Below are 21,164 nucleotides of genomic sequence, written 5' to 3'. Positions count from 1 at the left end.
ACGTCCAAACTTTTTAAACCAATAACTTGAAGTGAACGGAAACAGCGACCGTTATTTCTAAGTGTTATAATTTTTGGTCCGTTATAATCCGAAATACAGAGAATTTTGTATTTTTATATGTATTTGCGTATGTAGTGCTGCGGTTTCGTAACATCGATGTAAGTGAGGGAATCTTGTTGTTTAATTTAGCAGAGAAACAATTGCGTAGGCAAGCAACCGTTACAATGATTTGCATAGCCCATGGAACATAAGCGAGTTGAAGGAATGGCCTATACCCAGTCCATTGCCTAACGTATAAGTTATTCATAAGCAGTGATAGCAGGTTGGACTGCCAGGCAAGAAATTTTGTCTTATAGAATTTATATTCTCGATTAAACAGTAATTATGCTTAAAATGATGATAGAAAACAGTGTGGAAACCGGTGCTATTGAGAATTTTCTGGGGTGTGGATAGTAAAGTCAGAGGGGCTAAATGCGGCTTAAAATCGGACACCAGGTTGTACATCAAGTACACGATAAGGAGATACTGATACGAATTATTAATATGTATTTCTGTACTATACATATGTATTTCTTAAAAAAAAACTAAATTGTGGAGATTTTTACCGGTTCTTCTCCATAGGAATAACTTTTGTTTCGAAATTAATTTTAAAACAGCCTACTTTTAATAAAAACTTTTTGCGTTACGCTTGCGTGCTCTTAGTGCCACTTCCTCCGCCTATGTTCTACGGTAGCAGTGATTTGCGTGGCCCGATAGGTATTGATGCTCGTCCACAGTTAGTGTAACAACGTGTCACTTAACGACAATTGCGATCAATTGCTCGGACACTTTGCAAATTGACGGGTGCAGTACAATGCACTGGTTGCGTTGCTCATTCGATGTCATGACAATTGCCCCTTTTTATTTCTTTAACTAGGTGGTGCCGGTTGGTCCGATGAATGTATTTGAACTCCAAGTGTTTTAGTTCAAATGACTTTTATACCGAACTGAGAACTGCTGAAATGTAAATGCAGTCAAAGGAGATGAAAAAATCTATGAATACCTTTCAAACCAGCTGTGAAAACGATAAAAAAAGCGAAACTTCGCTTGCCTGGATGTTGGTCTTAGCAGCAAAACCATAACCATTAACAAAGTCAGATAAAAGTAGCTAGTGTGATAATCTAAGGTGTCAGCTAGCTTCATATCAAATTTTAACGAAACCGGTCTTATTTTTTTGGGAGGAAGATGCAACAAAAACTCAAACGCACACATGCAAACACACTCATAAACTTTCGAATCTATAGTATAGATGCAGGTAGAAGTATTGGTTATACCTACTCCTGCTTTAAGCATTTGTGTGATCCACGGATGCTTATGCTGAGTCTGGGTGTCTTTGTGCATGTGATTTGAATGTTTGTGAAAATCCCCGCAACACAAGGATAAAATTCCTTGAATGCGGGAGTCAAAATCAAAATCAAAAAGTTTTTATTTCAAATAGGCCGTATCTCAGGCACTTTTAAAACGTTATATTACTGACTCTAGTTGCACGGTTCCAAAGTGTCATTCTTATGAAGAAGAACCGGCAAGAAACTCCATAAGTTACTCTTTTCAAAATAAAAGGAGTCGTTTTTTTGCTGATTTAGGGCCGATTTTTCAATCGCCAGATAACTTCTACCTAAGGAATAAATATGGCCGTTTGACATATTTTCCATACAAAAGCTGTCAAAACGTGGAAACTTATTCCTCAAATAAAAGTTATCTGGCGATTGAAAAATCGGCCCTTAATGTAATATCTTTATTAATAGAATTAGGCTAGAGCTAACTTTTAATTCACGCGATAACTTCGTCCAAACATACCCGTTCCTTTTCAAAGGCGTACTCGGAAACAGCAATCGGATTAATATGCCACTGCTAAAGGTTAAATCAATTTGCAAGCTGTATTGTACACAATGCAATATTGGTTATTAAATTTAAATCTGGCCGGTTTGCTTTGAGCTCTTGGGGATCTGCGTAAGTAAGATTGAGTGATGTGGACAAGGCATGCGGCATTATGTTGAATCGTTTCCTCTCTCCCGTCTATCACGGCTTTTGTTACGGACCTACACAACTTTAAGTATCAGCGATAGGGTTTTTTGCCGTAAAAAACAATTTTCATTATCATCACAAATAACCCGCTACCAAATAACTTGAAGCTAAGAACTCTTTTTATTATGTCAACAATATTCTATTGCTGTGCTCTTTCATTTGAGTCCCCACTCGAGTATATTTTTCAGATATTGACTTTGGACAGTATTTAAAATATAATGTCATTTAAAAGTCACTTTATCTCGCGAACAAAGTCGCCGGGGTACTTACGTCTGATTTAAGAATTCGAACCTTAGGCTAGACCAGACCCTGGTCTCGGTTACTGTAGAACTTGGTGACAAAATTCAAATCGCTCTTAGACTTTCTGAAATCCCTGAAGAATTCGACGGTGTGACGATTTCCTTAATCCTTTTTAACCACCTACGCAAAAAGAGGGGTGTTATAAGTTGGACGTGTCTGCGGTATCATAGGCCTCGGATTGAGCGAATCTTATTTAGTGTGTTTTGTATTAAAGATGAATTATGTGCGAGTGTTCTTAGTCATGTTTGATAAAAATCGGACGAGCTATTTATAAATCACTAGCTTTTCGCCCGCGGCTTCGCCCGCGTCGAGGTCGGTTATATCGCGTTTCCAAGAGAACTCTTCAAAAGTCCGGGATAAAAACTATCCTATGTTCTTTCTCAAGGTCAACTCTATCTCTGTACCAAATTTCATTAAAATCAGTTCAGTGGTTTAGACGTGAAAGCGTAACTGACAGACAGAGTTACTTTCGCATTTATAATATTAGTAGGGATTTCAAATCAGTTTATTTGTGAAACATGGTATGTTAACATTTTAGATGGATCTTAAACTAGAGAGTGCGCTATGTTTTGTCAATTTTGACATACAAATATTTAATTATGTTTAATTTTCAAAGTATACAATTTTGGAGAATCTATTGACATTAAATTTAAATTATCATAAATCATATTTTAAACTTTGGGATTGATATTTTAACTATGGAGAAAGGTTATACCGTGGAGGGTTTAAAAAAACTTATGTTGTTATTTTGCCTTTAGTGTGTGCCGGGACTCGAACCGTCGAAATAAGACTTTGTTGTCTAGTAGTTATACCGGTAGGCGGAAGGGGATCAGTTATTTCAGTATGCCATGACCAATGAACTAACTGAAATAGCGTTTTTATCGTTCAATCTATTATATTGTTATGTTAACCACGAGGTATCTTCATTTTACAATGTAATACATTGTTGCCTCACTTGTATTGTGGTTAGAAATAGAAATGTATTGTTGTTATTCAGATCATAGGCATTGATCATATTTGATAAGCTTTCAGGCCGTTGAACTGGGTCTTGTGAAATATTGAAAAGTGATCTTATCTGTAACTAGTTGTTGCTCGCGGCTTCGTCCGCCATAGCTGCAAAAACGTTACCCCCTGACGAATTTATATAACATAGCCTATATGTTAATTGAAATTTCAGACAAGATGTAACAGACATACACTCACAGACATACACTCACATATATAACTTAAGTCCTGGAACGTGTGCCTGATTTTATATGAGTTTTTAAATGGTTGTCTCCTAGGTGGTTAAAGTCGTCGGAGATCAAAGCGAGAAACTTTGCTTCATGTATAAGGATTCATATTCTGAAAGTATTGAAATCAGAAACTTCCTAAGAGTTATAATTACTGGTTGTTACACCTCGAATGATTTTGAGGATTGATGATTTATTCGTTCCAAAAAAAAACGTTTGGAAATCACTTTGCATGGATCCTTAGTAACCATTGTGTCCATTTAAAGTAAAACTTGAATATCACAAATGTTCATGATTGGATGTGACTAACCCGTGTCTTTTGACAGCGAAAATGTTGTTAAGTAGTAGTAACAATCGACTTATTATAGGATTACTAAAGAAAAACGAATTAATTTTCCAGTACCAAGAGGCAGTATGACAAAGGACGGCAAGCTGCTGCCGTACAGGCACCTCCAGCCGCGCAACAGTCGCGCCAACCGTCAGAAGAAACAGAAGAAGCACGTTTCTGAAGACGAGGAGAGCGACGACTCCACTGTGGAGGAGCAGCCGCGCGAGGAACAGAGGACCCCCTCCCCCATGCTCGAAGAACCCACCATGAAGCTGCCAGAGGTAACGTGTTCAGTACTAGAGTAAGAGGGAGAGAAGGAGAAGACGTGGATGAAGGAAACTGCAATCATTAGGTACCAAGCAGATTAGTCTTCACTATTATTTTAATCGGTTCGTTTTAAGGAGTTTTAAGGAAAATGGACGTCTGTATCTTCTATAACAGGTTATATCGAATCAAACTCCACACTGTACTTAAATTACACTGTTTATTTTTCCAATCGATATTGTTTTACACAAGTTATAACACCTAGGTGATATTAATCAACAGTACTTTTAATAACTCTCCGCACTATTCAAAAATAATATCATTCCCGCCCAAAAATTAGTTGACCCGCCAACAGCCAACAAAAAACGTTCCGTCATCGGAAAGTAGTCAAATTAACATCTTTCAATCTTTATAATTCGTATTAAAAATAAATAAAACCTTACAGTAGTCAAATTAACATCGTTCAATCTTTATAATTCGTATTTAAAATAAATAAAACCTTACAGTAGTCAAATTAACAACTTTCAATCTTTATAATTCGTATTAAAAATAAATAAAACCTTACACTTCTATGCCCATCATTGGTACTTTTATGAACAAAGATCTTTAATTGTAACTTACTAAGATATGCCTCCTGGCTTTTAAGCTCATTTTTTGTCCGGGAAATTGACTGGCAAGCCAGTTCGAAGGAAACGGGAGGAAGAAGAGTATATAATATATTTCTTGCAAGCAGTCAGCAAAAATATACATCATCCGCCCATCTTAATCCACTGTTGGACATAGGCCTCCAATGGTTCGTCGAAGAGCTTGACATTCAACAAATAATTATAATAGACTAGCTGTTTCTCGCGGTTTCACCCGTGTATTTTTTTTTCTTTGTCGCAATTATTCCAAATTTTCTCACTGTTTAAACCTTCCCTGGTCTAGTACGAATATTTCAAGACTACAATAAGCCAAATCGGATTAGCCGTTCTCAAGTTTTAGCGGGACTAACGAACAGCAATTCATTTTTATATATAAGATAAGAAGATACTAGCTGACCCAGCAAACGTTGTCTCGCCGATTTTTTTTTTCTAGTTGTATGTTTTTTTAATGCCACATTATAAAAAAACAATTTCGTCCAAAAAATAAAATATTTTTTTTTAGTGTGAGCAACTCTTATCACTTAGGGGTATGAAAAATAAATGTTGTTCTATTCTCAGACCTACCCAATATGTATACAAATTTCATAAAAATCGGTCGAACCGTTTCGGAGGAGTACGGTAACTAACATCGTGACAATTTTAGATATTAGATATTAGCTATAATACTGTTTTGCAGGAAGTGCTTCGAGCTCTGTACAAGACGCCCGGTATTCTGATGATCGCGGGGCTCGTCTCGTGGGACCTGGTCGCCCGTCGTGACAACAACCCAACCAAACGCACTCACCCCAACCTCTATACCTTCCACAAGTTCACTGATCGAAAGGTAAGCCGCGCTTTAATTAAGCCTATTGCAAACGACTTCTGGAAATAGGCCTCCCCAGTGCCGTATTATCCATAAGGCACTTTAGGCCAGTGCCTAGGGGCCCACTATGACCAGGGGCCCACCACCAAAGTAGGCATCCAAAAAAGAGCTCGATAAATTTTTCATTGAATGAAAATAACTTGAACCGAGGGGCCCCCCACTCCTTTGTTGCCTCGAGGCCTAGGGGCCCCTGGGCCCCTAGATCTGGCCCTGGGCCTCCCCCAAGTTACGCTCCAGTCCAAACCAGCTATCGTTTGGAAGTAAAAACTTGTTTATCAGCGTTGTTCATTTTCTTTGTATCAATGGATAGAAAATGTTTAACTCGCGTCAGGAGACGTGACCTGATCGAGTTTTGCCATGCTAATGATTTCCAGGGAATAAAAAAACGGGGTTTGAAAAGTAGATTTTTTCCGATACTCAGACCTACCGTATATGTACACAAGATTTCATAAGAATTGGTCGAGCCGTTGGGGAGGTTCAATTTCATACACCGTGACACGGGAGTTTTATATATTAGATAGAAAACAGTTAGACAACTGAAGGAGCTCGTGGCTAAGCTAAAACCGCATAAGTGAATGGATCACAGGTTAAGCTATGCTTGACGCGGTTGGTCCGTAGATGGGTGAACATCTTTGACATAACGAGTTCCTCCGTGTTTCGGAAGGCAGGTTAAATTGTGGGTCGCGGCTGTTATTCCAACATCTTTGACAGTCGTTACAGGTAGTCAGAAGCTATAAAAGTCTGACAACCAGTCTAACCAAGGGGTACCGTGTTGCACAGGTAACTGGGTTGGGGAGGTCAGATATGTAGTCGCTCCTTGTAATAAACTGATACTTAACTGAAACCGGTTAGACTGGTAGCCGACCCCAACATAGTTGGGAAAAGGCTAGGCCGATAAGATAGAAAACAGTTGAAAGCCTGTAGATTTATTCACGAAACAAGATCACCTATGTATATTGTCTCTATGACGTTGTTTCTATAACACGTTCACTTATGTTTCAGTATCGTTTTATCGCCAGCAGCTGCTCGGCTGGCCACTCGGTGCTGGTCGATGAGAACGGCGAAGTCTACACTTTCGGTCAGTATTGTATTATTAAATCATTATGTTTTCTCTATATACAATTAATATTACAGACAATATCTGCAGATCTATGAAGAACTAATCTCTCAATGATGAAGGCACTGTGAGGGAACGTTTTTAGTGTTACATAAGTTTGATTCACCAACCTTATACTAGGGTAGAGTGTGCTTGACCCCACACGATTGCTGACTACACTGGTGTAGTTGTTTTTCTTTTTAATCATATCTAGTATTATCAACGTCTTTCTCACTGTTCTAATTGGCGCTAATGTTGCCTAGCTAGAGTACCAACTTGATTGTAACAGAAGTCGATTCTGTAAGAAGCCTACTGAATGTAAGCGACTCTTCCGATCTGGGGCCAAATTCTTCTCAGGCCTCAATACAATGAATTTCCAATTAGGGTGCTGCCAAAATTCTTTGGAGACTACGAACAGCGTCATTTCAATCCAATTTCAATTATAAATAGTAGAATTGGGGCATAACGTCCAGTAATAGACCTGCTATGTTCTGAATATAACATCGGGACTCCCATCATATTCCAGGCCGCAACACGTGCGGCCAACTCGGTTTCGGCGACACGGTGACCCGCAACGTGCCCGAGCCGGTGCCCGCGCTCAAGGGCAAGAACATCATCCACGCCGCCGTCGGCAGGCATCACACGCTCTTCGTTACAGGTCAGTCCAATATAATATACAAGAAAAAATCGAGTATTATCTAAATAGAGAAAACGAACAATATAACAATACTTTCATTCAAAATCACATAACTAGCAGACTTATAGATTGTGTCAATTTGTCGTACATGATATTTCAAGCGATTCATCGTATCGTCAGCCAATTGCGTTCATGCAAGAATCGAGATCATGCAAGTACTAAAAACCAAGGGTCGTTAGACACATTGATTACATTAAAATGTTAAATTCCTCTGTTACACCCCATTCACACATGGGAGTCCGTTTTACTGGTACGTTTTTAGCTGATACGTCATAAATGTATGCTCTGTTCACATGGCACCGTATAACGTTCAACGGATCCGTCATTACTGGATACATGTGCGAACAGAAAACTCGCAGTATAGCACCGCCATTCTACAAGGTATAAGGATACAAACCCTGTCTCATTGCGGTTTAGTTTTGAGGCTAGATGTGATTGTGTGAAAAAGTCCCTTCAAAATAACCTATACATCAAAACAAACGTTTCTAATTTATATTTGCAACATGAAACCTTCAGATACGGGCACTGTGTACGCGTGCGGCGACAACAAGTGCGGTCAGTGCGGCATCGGGAACACGACGCCGCAGGTGCTCAAGCCGACACGCGTGCGATACAAGTGAGTACTGCTACTGTTGCCATGTCATAGGGACCTGTCTTAATACAGTATTACCAGCCTATGCATTGATCAGTTAGTTGTCTGTAACATTTTTATGATTATCTGTTAACGCTTTTTTTAATGTCAAAGGTAACAAATTACATACCCTTAGACCGTGGTAGTGTTGTGGTTCCATGCATGGATTCTTATGCAAGAGTTGCATTTTCGATCCCAACGCACTGATGTGTTTTTAACACTCTTTTATTAGGTAGACCTGTACGTTATGTAGCTATGTAATCAAATCTAAGAACACTAATTTAACCATCTTCTGAAGATCGTAGTGTTATGAAAATTTGCAGTTGTATGTGATTTTGATGGCAATACAATAATATGGTAGTGTCGAGCTGATCTGCTGATGAAGCCGGAAGATAGGCGCTAGCATAACCATATCCTGTTCCAGCGCCCCACGCTTTTACAATCAAATATTATAATTAGAAGCTCATAGTTTTCACTTCCCAAATTCCAAATTTTCAATTTCCAAATAGAGACACAACTTGAACGATCCGTGATTTATTTTTAACTTTTACGTGCACCTATAAATGCGTGATTTTTGTGTTTTAAATCAATTATTCTTTTTTATATGCTTTTTGTTATTATTTCAAGACTCCACTCACAATTAGTGCTTTCAAATATTGGAATCTGAAATCGTATGTCGTGAATCAATACCAGTCGTGATATCTACTAAAATGGAACATAACAGTTTTTGTGTGCCTCATATATGTACTCCTCTGTGTGTACACACCCCAGCCTAACCATTAAATCTGTTATTTATCATGAAATCATGTGAGACTTGTCCCAAGGCAATCATTTATTCGTTTAAACACTGCTACCCTTACGAAAACAAAATCGTGCAAATTTAGTCAATAACGATTTCAAGTAGGCTTATTGAACTATATTTAATTATTTTATTGTGTGTATTTTCTGACAAATCTTTATAACAGACTCAATTTAACAAAATGAATACACAAGTCTTGATCGAGTAATGCACCCTTATTGTATAGCTATACCTCACTACTTATACTTATGTATAAAGTGATACAGTTTGCACCTAACTCTGTTCTCCGTCGCAGCGGGGCCCCGGTCATCAAGGTGGGCTGCGGCGCCGAGTTCTCCATGATACTCGACTGCAACGGACATCTGCACTCGTTCGGACTGCCCGAGTACGGACAGCTTGGTAAGGATCTACTTATGTTAAACTAGCTGTCCCAGCAAACGTTGTGATGACATGGTGCAGAAGATTAAATAAAAAAATCACTTAGGGGCTTGAAAAATGATAGGCTCCAAGGTCTAAAGTTGGAGTCTCTTGCCTCTCCTGGCGCAAACCCTCAGAACTGTGCTCTACGCTAGAGGTGGAATACTTCCACCGCCAAACGTAACGCTAAAGGAAAGATGAAAGTCTTAATATGATTTTACTTGGGATCAGCAAAAAACTAACACTTGATATTGCTTCCCTCAAGTGGGCGCCACAATATTTTCGCCCGGGGTGTCAGTGGCCCTTACTGGCACTGCTTAAACCAAAACAAAAAACAACCATAACAATCGGTTGAAGAGTTTCGGAGTTGTTCAATTTCGTACGGCGTGGCACGAATATTGTATATAAAATAGACATCATGTATTTTAAGTAAACAACGGTCCTTGTAAAACACTGGTACTTAGTTGCATCTGGTTTGTCTGGAAGCAGATCCCAACAGTTGGAAAAAGATTGTGTCGCAGGGGGTGTCACAAACATTTAAGTGACATGCAAAGAGACAAACAGATTCCGGACAAGTACATGTTGATGATACAAATGCTTGTCCTATGGGGAGATGACAATCTTGGAACTTTCGCGTAAACAAAGGTTTTTTTTTTTAACTTTTACTCAGCTCATCGGAAATGTGCAAATTTCAGAAGCTCGAAGATTTTTTAATGAATGAGTGTTCCATTTTTTTTTTACAAATGTATGTATTTACAAATAGATCACAAGATTTTTATCACTTCTAGAAAGTTTTTCCTAGTCTAAGACTAGATTGTTTCGTGCGATGTTTATCTATACTTAATATATAAAAATGAAGAGTTTGTTTGTTTGTTTGAACGCGCTAATCTCAAGAAGTACTGGTTTAAATCTAAAAAATCTTTTTTTGTTCAGTAGACCATTCATCGAGGAAGGTTTAAGGCTATATAAAATCACGCTGCAACTAATACTAGCGAAGATACAATAGAAAATGTGGCAAAAACGTTCAAAAATTCTAAACTTATATCTTCTAACCACGCGGACTAAGTCGCGGGAAAACAGCTAGTAAAACATATAATTATCCTAATACTAGCTGACCCAGCAAACGTTGTTTTGCCGAATATTCTTTTTTTTAGTTGCATATATTTTTTATGCCACATTACAAAAAAAAAATCGTCCATAAAATAAAATATATTTTTTTATGTGTGCTCCCCGTATCACTTAGGGGTATGAAAAATAGATGTTGTTCTATTCTCAGACCTACCCAATATGTATACAAAATTTCATAAAAATCGGTCGAACCGTTTCGGAGGAGTACGGTTAGTGACACGGTATCGAATAGAAAGTATCGATACTGTACTCATGAGTAGTATTGATAAAAAAGTATCGTTGTCGTAAAAGAATCAACACAAAAGTATCGATACCTCAAAGTATCGAGTTCTTTGCTCAGGCAGGGCCTTCCTACGCCATACGTTAGTTTGTCAAAGTTAGTAAGTATCGTCTGTACTGTACCTTCATTCAGTAAGAGAAAATGAAAAAATAGCAATAAGTAAAGCCACAATTTTTAATCTAAAATATTATAAATCCCATTCCTCCTCTGTACAATAGCTCAAGAAAAGAAGTTTGTCGAGCCTTTTTGGCGATAGGCGGTTACGGGTTTTAGTAATTGTACTTCCAGCTACTCAACTTGTCAAAAGTACTCGCTACTAGTAGAAGTAAAAGTATCGAAAACAAATTATCGAGTACAAAAGTATCGGTATCAAAAAGAAACCTACTCGATACCATAAAGTATCAATACTTTTTTCGTGTCCCTAAGTACGATAACTAACATCGTGACACAGGAATTTTATAATTATACTAATATTGTACATATGTGACTCGAATGCAACAAGCATTCGAGTCCCCTGTGACATAGGATCAAAAACTTACTGAATTAGTAGTTATGACAAATGCAAATAAAGCGCGGAGCACTGGCACAAATGTTTGTGTTAATAGCACGATCATTTGTTCTGTTCCTGGGTGTAATTTATCTATATTATGTTCGTATTTAGAAATATACAAGTATGTTTATCAGTTGTCTAGTACTCGTAACACATGCTTTGCTTAGTTTGAGACTAGATGGCGTTGTGTGTAAGTTTTGAAATAATATTATTGTAATCATAAAACTTAACTTCCATCGTAAACATTCCAGGTCACAACACCGACGGTAAATACTTCGTAACGTCGACGAAGCTCTCGTTCCACTTCGAGACCGTTCCGAAGCACGTCGCTCACTTCTTCGAGAAGTCCAAAGACGGACACGTGAACGCCGTCAAGGACGTCGAGATCGTCGACTTCTCGTGCGGGAATAATCATACTGTGAGTAGAAAATCGAGACTAGCTCGTGGCTAAGCCATAACTGCATAAGTGACGCGGTTGGTTGGTAGATGTTGGTTGGGTCTGTCGGCCATCTTTGTCATAACGAGTTCCTTCGCGTTTCGGAAGGCACGTTAACTTATGAGTCCCGGCTGTTATTCATACATCTTTGACAGTCGTTACAGTTAGTCAGAAGCTTGAAAGTCTGACAACCAGTCTGACTAAGGGGTATCGTGTTGCCCAGGTAACTGGGTTGAGGAGGTCAGATAGGCGACTCTCACTGGTACTTAGCTGAATCCGGTTAGACTGGAAGCCGACCACAACATAGTTGGGAAAAGGCTAGGATAATGATGTTCTTTATTGTATATTAAATTTTCCAACGGCATGCAAATCGTGTATAACAATTACGATTTATCATTTACAGGTCGCTATTGACTCCAAGAAGCGCGCCTACAGCTGGGGTTTCGGCGGTTTCGGGCGCCTCGGTCACGCCGAACAGAAGGACGAGAGCGTTCCGCGCATGATCAAGTACTTCGACACTCAGTCGCGCGGAGTGAGGTCCGTCCACTGCGGCGGCACCTACAGCCTCGCCGTCAACGAACTAGGTGATTACACGATGATGATTTATCAAAAAGTGTTTAATATTTAATTTGTATAGAGTTTCCGATATCATTAGCAATAGTAGGTGTTTTTCCCACGTTTTTTGTTTGTTTCACTTTTAGCTACTCAATTTTGAAGCACTTCTCGATAAGCTTAGCGGGCTGAAATTTTCAGGGTAATTTCAAACCCAATGACAATACAATTTACAATTATATAAAAGGCTAGACCGATTATGATAAAATTTGAATGGAGTAACATTTAGAAACTTATGTTTTTAAATCTATTTTTTTCTAATAACAGCTGTATTCAAGACTGATACTTACCGAAGTTATGTTGTAAAACGTTTTGTTTGTTTATCTGTTGACGTAATAACATCGCATATTATATGTTGGATTAAATTCTCATTCGATACATTCATATATTAGTTTTCTTGAACAATGCATCATTTATTCGGGAAGGATTCAGCTATTAACTTGCCTATTCCCGAGTCACAAGGAAATTAATAACTAATATTTTTGTATGTGTGTGTCTTTCAGGTGGGCTGTTCATGTTCGGTCAGACGAAGCGTACGGGTGAGGCCAACATGTATCCGAAACCAGTGCAGGACTTGAGTGGTGAGATAGCTTTCGTATTATTATTTGTTACTAGTTTGTTTATGCAGCGTCATGTGTGTCGTCTTGTTCTTCAAAAAGGGAGACAAAACCCAGCTGAAGAACTATCGACCCATTTCCCTCCTAAGCCACGTCTATAAGCTGTTCTCAAGAGTGATCACGAACCGACTTGCGCGAAGACTCGACGAATTCCAACCACCGGAGCAGGCCGGGTTTCGGAGCGGATACGGCACCATAGACCACATCCACACAGTGCGGCAGATTATACAGAAGACCGAAGAGTATAATCAGCCCCTGTGTCTAGCATTTGTGGACTATGAGAAGGCCTTTGACTCGGTGGAAATCTGGTCTGTTCTGGAGTCCCTGCAGCGTTGTCAAGTAGATTGGCGATACATCCAAGTGATGAGATGTCTTTACGAAGCCGCTACAATGTCCGTCCAAGTACAGAATCAGCAAACAAGGCCCATACCGTTGCATCGAGGAGTGAGACAAGGGGATGTTATTTCCCCGAAATTGTTCACTAATGCAATGGAGGATATGTTCAAGACGCTGAACTGGAAAGAACGCGGCATCAACATCAATGGCGAACATATCTCTCACTTGCAATTTGCTGACGATGTCGTCATCATGGCGGAAACGCTGCAGGACCTACAACAGATGCTGAACGGCCTGGCTGAATCTTCTCTACGCATCGGCCTACGGATGAACTTGGACAAAACCAAGGTCATGTTCAATGAACATGTTCTACCGGAACCGATTGCGATACACGGCGCCGTTCTCGAAGTTGTTCAGAAATATGTATACCTCGGGCAGACATTGCAGTTAGGTAGAAACAACTTTGAGGACGAGGTGAATAGGAGAATTCAGTTGGGTTGGGCTGCATTTGGGAAGTTACGTCGAGTCCTAACATCGTCGATCCCACAGTGCCTAAAGACAAAAGTCTTCAATCAGTGCGTCCTACCTGTCATGACTTACGGAGCCGAAACGTGGATGAATATGAATATTAAGAAATTGTTACGTAATGTTCGATAATAATGGAAAAAAAAACTCAATGCAAATGTACACGGTACGTTCTGTAAAAGTTACGTCGTCTAGCTATTTAATTATAGACTGAGAAGGGACACATCGATAAATAAATTACGATAGCTTTTCGAAAAATTGAAATATGCTTTGAGTTTGTATATTATTTATTAAATATAATTTAAATATTTTCCCATGTAGCTGGCAATTATGAAATCTTTAAAATACAATTTAAAAAGAATTCCAAACTCTTTAAATTATGCAATTTGAATAAAAATTAATGTATAGTAAAATAAAATATAATAAGGCTGTTACTTTCTTTCTAGTGTTTTATGTCCAACAATTCGCATAATCTATTTTCAAAATAAATAAATATTGCTTATTATGTTGAATGACATGACAGTATTTCATCGATATTTTTTGAAATTGTTTCGCATCACTAATACAACTGTCGGTTGAAACGTCATAGGAATCATCATTGGGCGTGCGAACTATTTAAAAAAGTATCACGTGTTTTGATTTGTCGAATATCAAAAACATTTAACGTTACTAAACTGTGCTGTACATGACAGCGTCTTACATTGCAGGCAGTCAGTAAGTTTTCCAAATTGAAGTTTTAATATTCGTTTTAGTTAAAATGCTTGCAGTATACTGGATCTTTCCCCCAGATGTATTCTTTACAGCGCCGTCACCAAACTACTTATAACTTTAATTTCTTCCTGTCTGTAAGAAATTTCAAATGCATTTTATTTCGTGATAATTACGTAGAAGTATGCTATTAATGGACATTGCAGAGCAAATGAAATAAATTGAAAATATTAATATGTAGAAATATTTATTTTATCATGTCACATACTTGACACAATTCTTAAGTGCCATTCTAGCACTAAGACATTTTAAAACCCAAAAAGTGTTTATTTTTGAACAGATTTACGGTAAACGACTTTACGGCAAAACTTTATGAATATAGGTATATTTTTGAAACTGGTAGAAATATTGTTTTTTTTTAATTTTAAGTTAAACAAGACAAAATATTAATATTACATGAACATTCTCAAATATTTCATAAAGAATTGTTTAATGATATTTGCGTACAAAAACACTATTTTCCATTTAACCTTTGAAACTCAATCCAAGCCGCTGGTCTGAACATTTCCTAATGACTTATCATGAAAATTGTGATTCAATTTTGAAGCACAACTTACATTGTGAAGGGCAAATTAAGTATAGAGTATTTTGTTGTTAATAATAAACATCACATTGATCACAATATTCGCAGGCTGGAACATCCGCAGCATCGGCACCAGCAACACTTCCATCGTGATCGCTGCGGACGACTCGCTCGTCGCCTGGGGGGTCTCGCCCACATACGGAGAACTCGTGAGTTTTATTATATACACTAGCTTTTCGCCCGCTTCTTCGCCCGCGTCGAGGTCGGCTATATCGCGTTTCCAAGAGAACTCTTCAAAAGTCCGGGATAAAAACTATCCTATGTTTTTTCTCAAGGTCGACTCTATTTCTGTACCGAATATCATTAAAATCAGTTCAGTGGTTTAGACGTGAAAGCGTAACAGACAGACAGACGGACAGAGTTATTTTCGCATTTATAATATTAGTATGGATTATAATGTCGGAGATGGTCAGAATATACTGCTAAATCTGAATTAAAACCTCATTTTATATAAAAAGTCCGCAATCTCATTCATAAAACTTATCTATAGTCCGATTTTTAATTCGAGGCAGTAAAATGACATTTCCAGTGTGGCAGGTTTTTAATTCCAAATAAATAGTGATGTGTTAGAATCGACTTATTACAATCAAAAGTTAGTCGAGCTTACATTTTTTTATTCAGATATCAAATTAGCTCTGTATAAAAAAAAAAATATTTACGACAATTAATCAAAAGACATGCACGGTGACTGTTTTTAAATGTAACAAAAAAAAATATTAATTTAAATTTATAAAATTTAAGCCAAATGCGGTGCTGGTATAAGATGAAGCACCTTACCATGCAAGAAAAGTCGAGCGCATCCAACTCCAAACTGGATGAATTCTGACATTATGCAGTGGTTGGATGAAAAACAAATTTAATATCAACTTACAATTATAAAAGCTCAATTAATAGAAATAGTAAATTTTTGATACATAATAAAATAAAGCATGACTAAATGTCGTCGTCGTAGTAAGATTTCCAAACATCACTGTTGTAGCGGGTCACCCTTTTTTGTATAAATGACGGTTGCAATTGTCATTTTACTGCCTCTAATTAAAAATCGGACTATAGTTACTGTTCGTGCCAATACTGGCAGGTAATAAAATAGAAGGGCGGGGTATTTGAATTTAGAATTTAAGAAAGATTATTTATGAGACTAATTTATCATTGCGCAATATTTGTGAATATAAATAGTGTAAACGCTGGGGATTTTTACTAAATTTCATAAGCGTATTCAGTAGGTCTGAGAATCGGCGACGCCGGTGTCGCGGGTGGGGGGTCCGCCGTCGTCATCGTCATCGTCCGTGCTCCCGTGCTGGCTGAGTCGGTGCATACCGTGCTGACCGCGTCGCACTCCAGACTTAGCGTCGTTTGAAGTGACGCAGCATTCAGTGCTGGTGTCCACGCTGGTGGCAGTGTCCATCCACGGTCTCTGTTAAAATTCGGGTGACGGCTGATTTCTATAGCCTCCCGTACTTTTCGCGGCACGAATTATTTTTCCCCTGCTGCTTTTGCAGCTTTGCTTTTTACTGCCGACTTGTCAGTGTCCATGTTCTTCATGCTGCGTATGTGTTCGCCAAGTCTGGTTACTACATTGCGCCGCGTTTCCCCAATGTAACTTAGGCCGCAGTCGCACGGTATTTTGTATACTCCTGGAACACCTAAACGCGTGAGAAAACCATTACATCATTTAATAATGAATCATTCTCACGATAGTTATGATCCCAAAAAAAATATTTTTCGAACGATTTTTTTTTTATAATTTACATTCACTTACTTTTTGTGTACATTAGAATTTATCTACAAACTAGAAAAAAATTATAAGACAAAACAACGTTTGACTTGTCAACTAGTTATATTTATAATAATATACGGTTTTACAGAGATAGAGGCAACACATTTCTTTTTAACCGACTTCAAATAAAATACCAGGGTTCACTATACGATTTTTTATAATATAATATTCTTTTAGTAATACCTTACATAACATTAATATTGCAAGCAGTAATAAAACAAAACTTTGAATACAATAGGATATATTATTTAGAGGAGTTCATAAACCATGTAAATAAACGCTTTATAATTATTTTTATACTAGTTAAGTTTTAAATATGTAGGTACACGGATTGTTCTTATTATCCTACTACTATTATAAAGGCGAAAGTTTGTAAGTATGGATGTATGGATGTTTGTTACTCTTTCACGTAAAAACTACAGAATGGATTTGAATGAAACTACCACAATATAGCTTATACATCAGAATAACACATAGGCTACAATTTTTGAGGTTTCTAATGTGAGGTCGTAAAAAAACACATTTTTTGCGCTTACATTGCAAACGCTCACTGAATCCTACAAGATAGATAGAAGGCAGATAGATAGATAGAAGGCAGGTATAAATCTTAACTTATATCTTCTAACCACGCGGACGAAGTCGCGGGCAACAGCTAGAGTACTTATAAAACCAAACAATTATCTAAATCATCATCAATCCTTTGTCCTTTTTCAACTACATTGGTATCGGCTTCCAGATTTAACGGATTCAGCTAAGTACCAGTGATTTACAAGGAGCGACTGCCTATCTGACCTCAACCCAGTTAACTGGGCAACACGATATCCCTTGGTTAGACTGGTTGTTAGACTTTCTATCCAATCAAATCTTTCTGACTACATACATGTAACGACTGTCAAAGATGTGTAAATAAAAGCCGGGACCCACAATTTAACGTGCCTTCCGAAACATGGAAGAACTCTTGGTAACCTGTGATCGATTATTGTGCAGTTGTTGTTTAGCCGCGAGCTAACTTTTCAACAATAGGGATGATGTCAATTTTTTTTTGCAGTGTCCATCTTGTAGTTTTTTGTATAATAATGGATACGTATTTTTTAATTTGTCCCGCAAACATAAATTGAATGAAACTTACGCGTGACGTCACGATTGAGTATAAATTTTACCATATCGTTACGTCACAAGCCCCTTCTCCTAAACTTTAAAGCAGTTAATCTTTGTCAATTCTAGTTTTTCTGAAAAAGGAAAAAAATACGTGTTCACTTTTCAATTATCTAACTGAGGGACTAATGAGATTTTTTATTTTTATACCCAGTCATCATCCCTATTATCGGACTAATACTCAATAAACAAATTCATAAAAACACACTCATAAAAACCCTCCAGCTTCATAATAATATTATGAAGCTGGAGTGTTTTCTTTTTTCTTGAACTTTCTATTCTCAGATCGTTAAATAGTTGATTTATTGATTAATATATATAAGATGTATAGTATTATTACGTAAGAATCAATAATTTCGGAATTGTTCCTCTTAAAAATTAAAGAAAATGTCCGAGATATCATGATCTATTTTCTTCGGCAAAATAAATATAAAGCATTATTTAAACAACCGTAATCCGTATCAAAATAAATAAATACTCTTAATCTCTACAAGTATTCAATTTTATACAAACATGCCCTTTACATAATTATTGTTTTATTATTAGCTTCTAACTTGTATTTAACGACAACTCTAAAACTAATTAACCAATTACCCCCGCCCCCCTAATATCCTCATAACGACGTTACTGCTATATATAAACACTAGCCGACCCAGCAAACGTTGTTTTGCCGAATATTTTTTTTCTAGTTGTATGTATTTTTAGCGCCGCATTATAAAAAAAAAAAACAATTTCGTCCAAAAAAAAAATATATGTTTTTTTAGTGTGTGAGTAACCCTTACCACTAAGGGGTATGAAAAATAGATGTTAGTCGATTCTCAGACCTACTGAATACGCATATAAAATTTGGTAAAAATCGGTTTAGCCGTTTCGGAGGACTGTACTCCTCTAACTAACATCGTGACACGGGAATTTTATATATTAGATATCTACTTATTTAACGATTAACCTAAAACTAATTAAACCAATTAAAACAAAAACCCTGTCTCATATCTTCATAATCATCTTACTATTATATATAAACGTGTATTTCAACAAAATTCCAGGGTACTGGCGACATCAACAAATCCACAGCTCGACCCAAGGAGGTGACTCGTATGGACGGTCTCAACATTACCCAGGTCACGATGGGCTACTCCCACACCCTGCTCCTGTGTGACGACACCGGCGAGGAGGTCACCGCCAAGCTCGCCTCCATGCCCACCTTCAACCCCTAAGCCCACACCCCACAGCTGGACTCAGCGTGGGCTCCTACCGTGAACAGTAACGATACAGTTTCAATAGCCAAGAGACGACATGTATTACAGTTACGCTCTGATAAACAAGTGGTATTTGTGTAAGCGGTGGTTTCTTTATAAAAAGCTTGTATGTTCAGAGATGTCAAGTCGAATACTTCAAGGTCACGGGACTTGTCATCTTCATGCATTTGAGTGTTCTAGAAGTTGTCGGTTGTAGACATGTCACTTGGTTAGAAAGATTAATCTCCTATAGTCTGCGTCATAGTGTACCTTTCTATACACATGTACTGGTCTGCAGTGCGAGTTGACGTTAGACTGCGTTTTGTATTTGTTTCAACAGACCCCCTAACGCATTTTAATACTTAGTTTTCTATGGGTAAGGCCTAGAACTAACGATCTTGTTTCCAGTGATGTTATAAACTTCAATTATAAGAAGTATCCCTCCCCCCCTCCCAAGCCACGTGTTTAGTTTTTGTGGGTGAGTCTGCATACAAAGGACTTAAGCCTGTGATTTTTATATAAAAAAAATCATGGTTTAAGTTTTATAAGTATTGTTTCTAGATGGTAACAAGTCTCTCCAATAAAGTTCTCCTATATATTTAGCCAATTTCTTGTTAATTATTAACTGTTTTAAGGAAACTGTTTTAATATTTTCGAACAGTACGAAATTGCACGCTGACGTCATCGGGACTGAAACAAACCATGTGTATAGTAAGCGTCGTATATGTAGCGGCTATAGGAGATGACGCGTTGAAACAAACCTTGTGAACTCTGTTACTTTGTAAGTCGACGGGTTTTAGTAAACTGTCGATGGATTGTGAATTCAAGTTGTTATGGTAATAGAAGAAATAACAAGTATATTGAGATTTAAATATTACACAAGTTACAAAACAATGGCGCAATGATATTCGTACGAAGTTGTAATTGCGCTATTGACAGTCAAATCACTGTCCCGTACTTGTGATTACGTGAAATAGAGCAATCTTCCTTTAATATATACCTTTCTTCAAATCTCTTAATAAAAAATATCGAAGGAGTAAAGGAAATACCATTGTAATATTGTAATTCACAATTTATCAACAGTAATGACTTATAAACTAACAAAATTCACAATTATTCATGACTAGAGTAAATACAAACGCACGAATCGATTCATAAACTATATTTTATCTGATATCTCGCTCGCACTCATAGGCAAAAATAAAATATCAAATTTCTGTCCCGAAACATCGGTGCGAACCGGTTTCGTTTACGTAAGAGTCGAAATACAAATCAGACCAAGAACAAACCGACATTTCGGAGGCATTACTGGTATACCGCAGGTCGTGGGTTCGATTCCCACCCAGGACAAATGTGATGTGATGATCACGATCATTTTTTCTGTGTCTGGGTGTAATTTATCTAACTGTATAAGTATGTTTATCAGTTGTCTGGTACTCATAACACAAGCTCTGCTTAATTTGAGACTAGATGGCGTTGTGTGAATGTTGTCCAATATTATATTATATTTCATTTCAACAAGTGATGTGAATTCAACCATGTGATATACTATTTTAGAATTTGCCTAATGTTACAGTTTTACTTGTCGATCATCAATTAAATTATAAAGAGCGAGGTACCAACAGATCCTAAAGTATCATTTATGAATCGATTCGTATGTTTGCAAAGAGCACCTTGGATAACCAAACATGTTTGTATCAAATTGTTATATTTAAAACGTTTATTATTCGTCCGGTTTGAAATACTTAAACCATTCACTCGTTTGAAGCAGAATAGTTGGAATCAAAGTTAAACTTATCATTTCACAATAGAATAAAGTGTATAA

The 21,164-nt window shown here is 37.5% G+C and overlaps 1 protein-coding gene across 1 annotated transcript; it reads left to right on the top strand.

Moving 5' to 3' along the window:
• Positions 1-3,996: 3,996 nt before the first annotated feature.
• LOC113506638 (protein RCC2 homolog) lies at positions 3,997-20,734 on the top strand (the record flags this gene model as incomplete). The annotated part of the gene is given in 11 exon segments (XM_026889467.1): positions 3,997-4,205; positions 5,509-5,655; positions 6,697-6,772; positions 7,317-7,448; positions 8,004-8,103; positions 9,213-9,316; positions 11,544-11,710; positions 12,132-12,312; positions 12,844-12,921; positions 15,218-15,318; positions 19,148-20,734. Coding segments are annotated over 11 exon segments (1,466 nt in total), but the record flags the coding sequence as incomplete, so codon positions are not given.
• Positions 20,735-21,164: the final 430 nt, after the last annotated feature.

Source organism: Trichoplusia ni, assembly GCF_003590095.1.
Source record: "Trichoplusia ni isolate ovarian cell line Hi5 chromosome 20 unlocalized genomic scaffold, tn1 tig00004200_group19, whole genome shotgun sequence".
In the NCBI taxonomy this organism is placed as follows: domain Eukaryota; kingdom Metazoa; phylum Arthropoda; class Insecta; order Lepidoptera; family Noctuidae; genus Trichoplusia; species Trichoplusia ni.
Note: the sequence above shows the minus strand (reverse complement) of the source record. Positions and strands in the feature narration are given on the sequence as shown.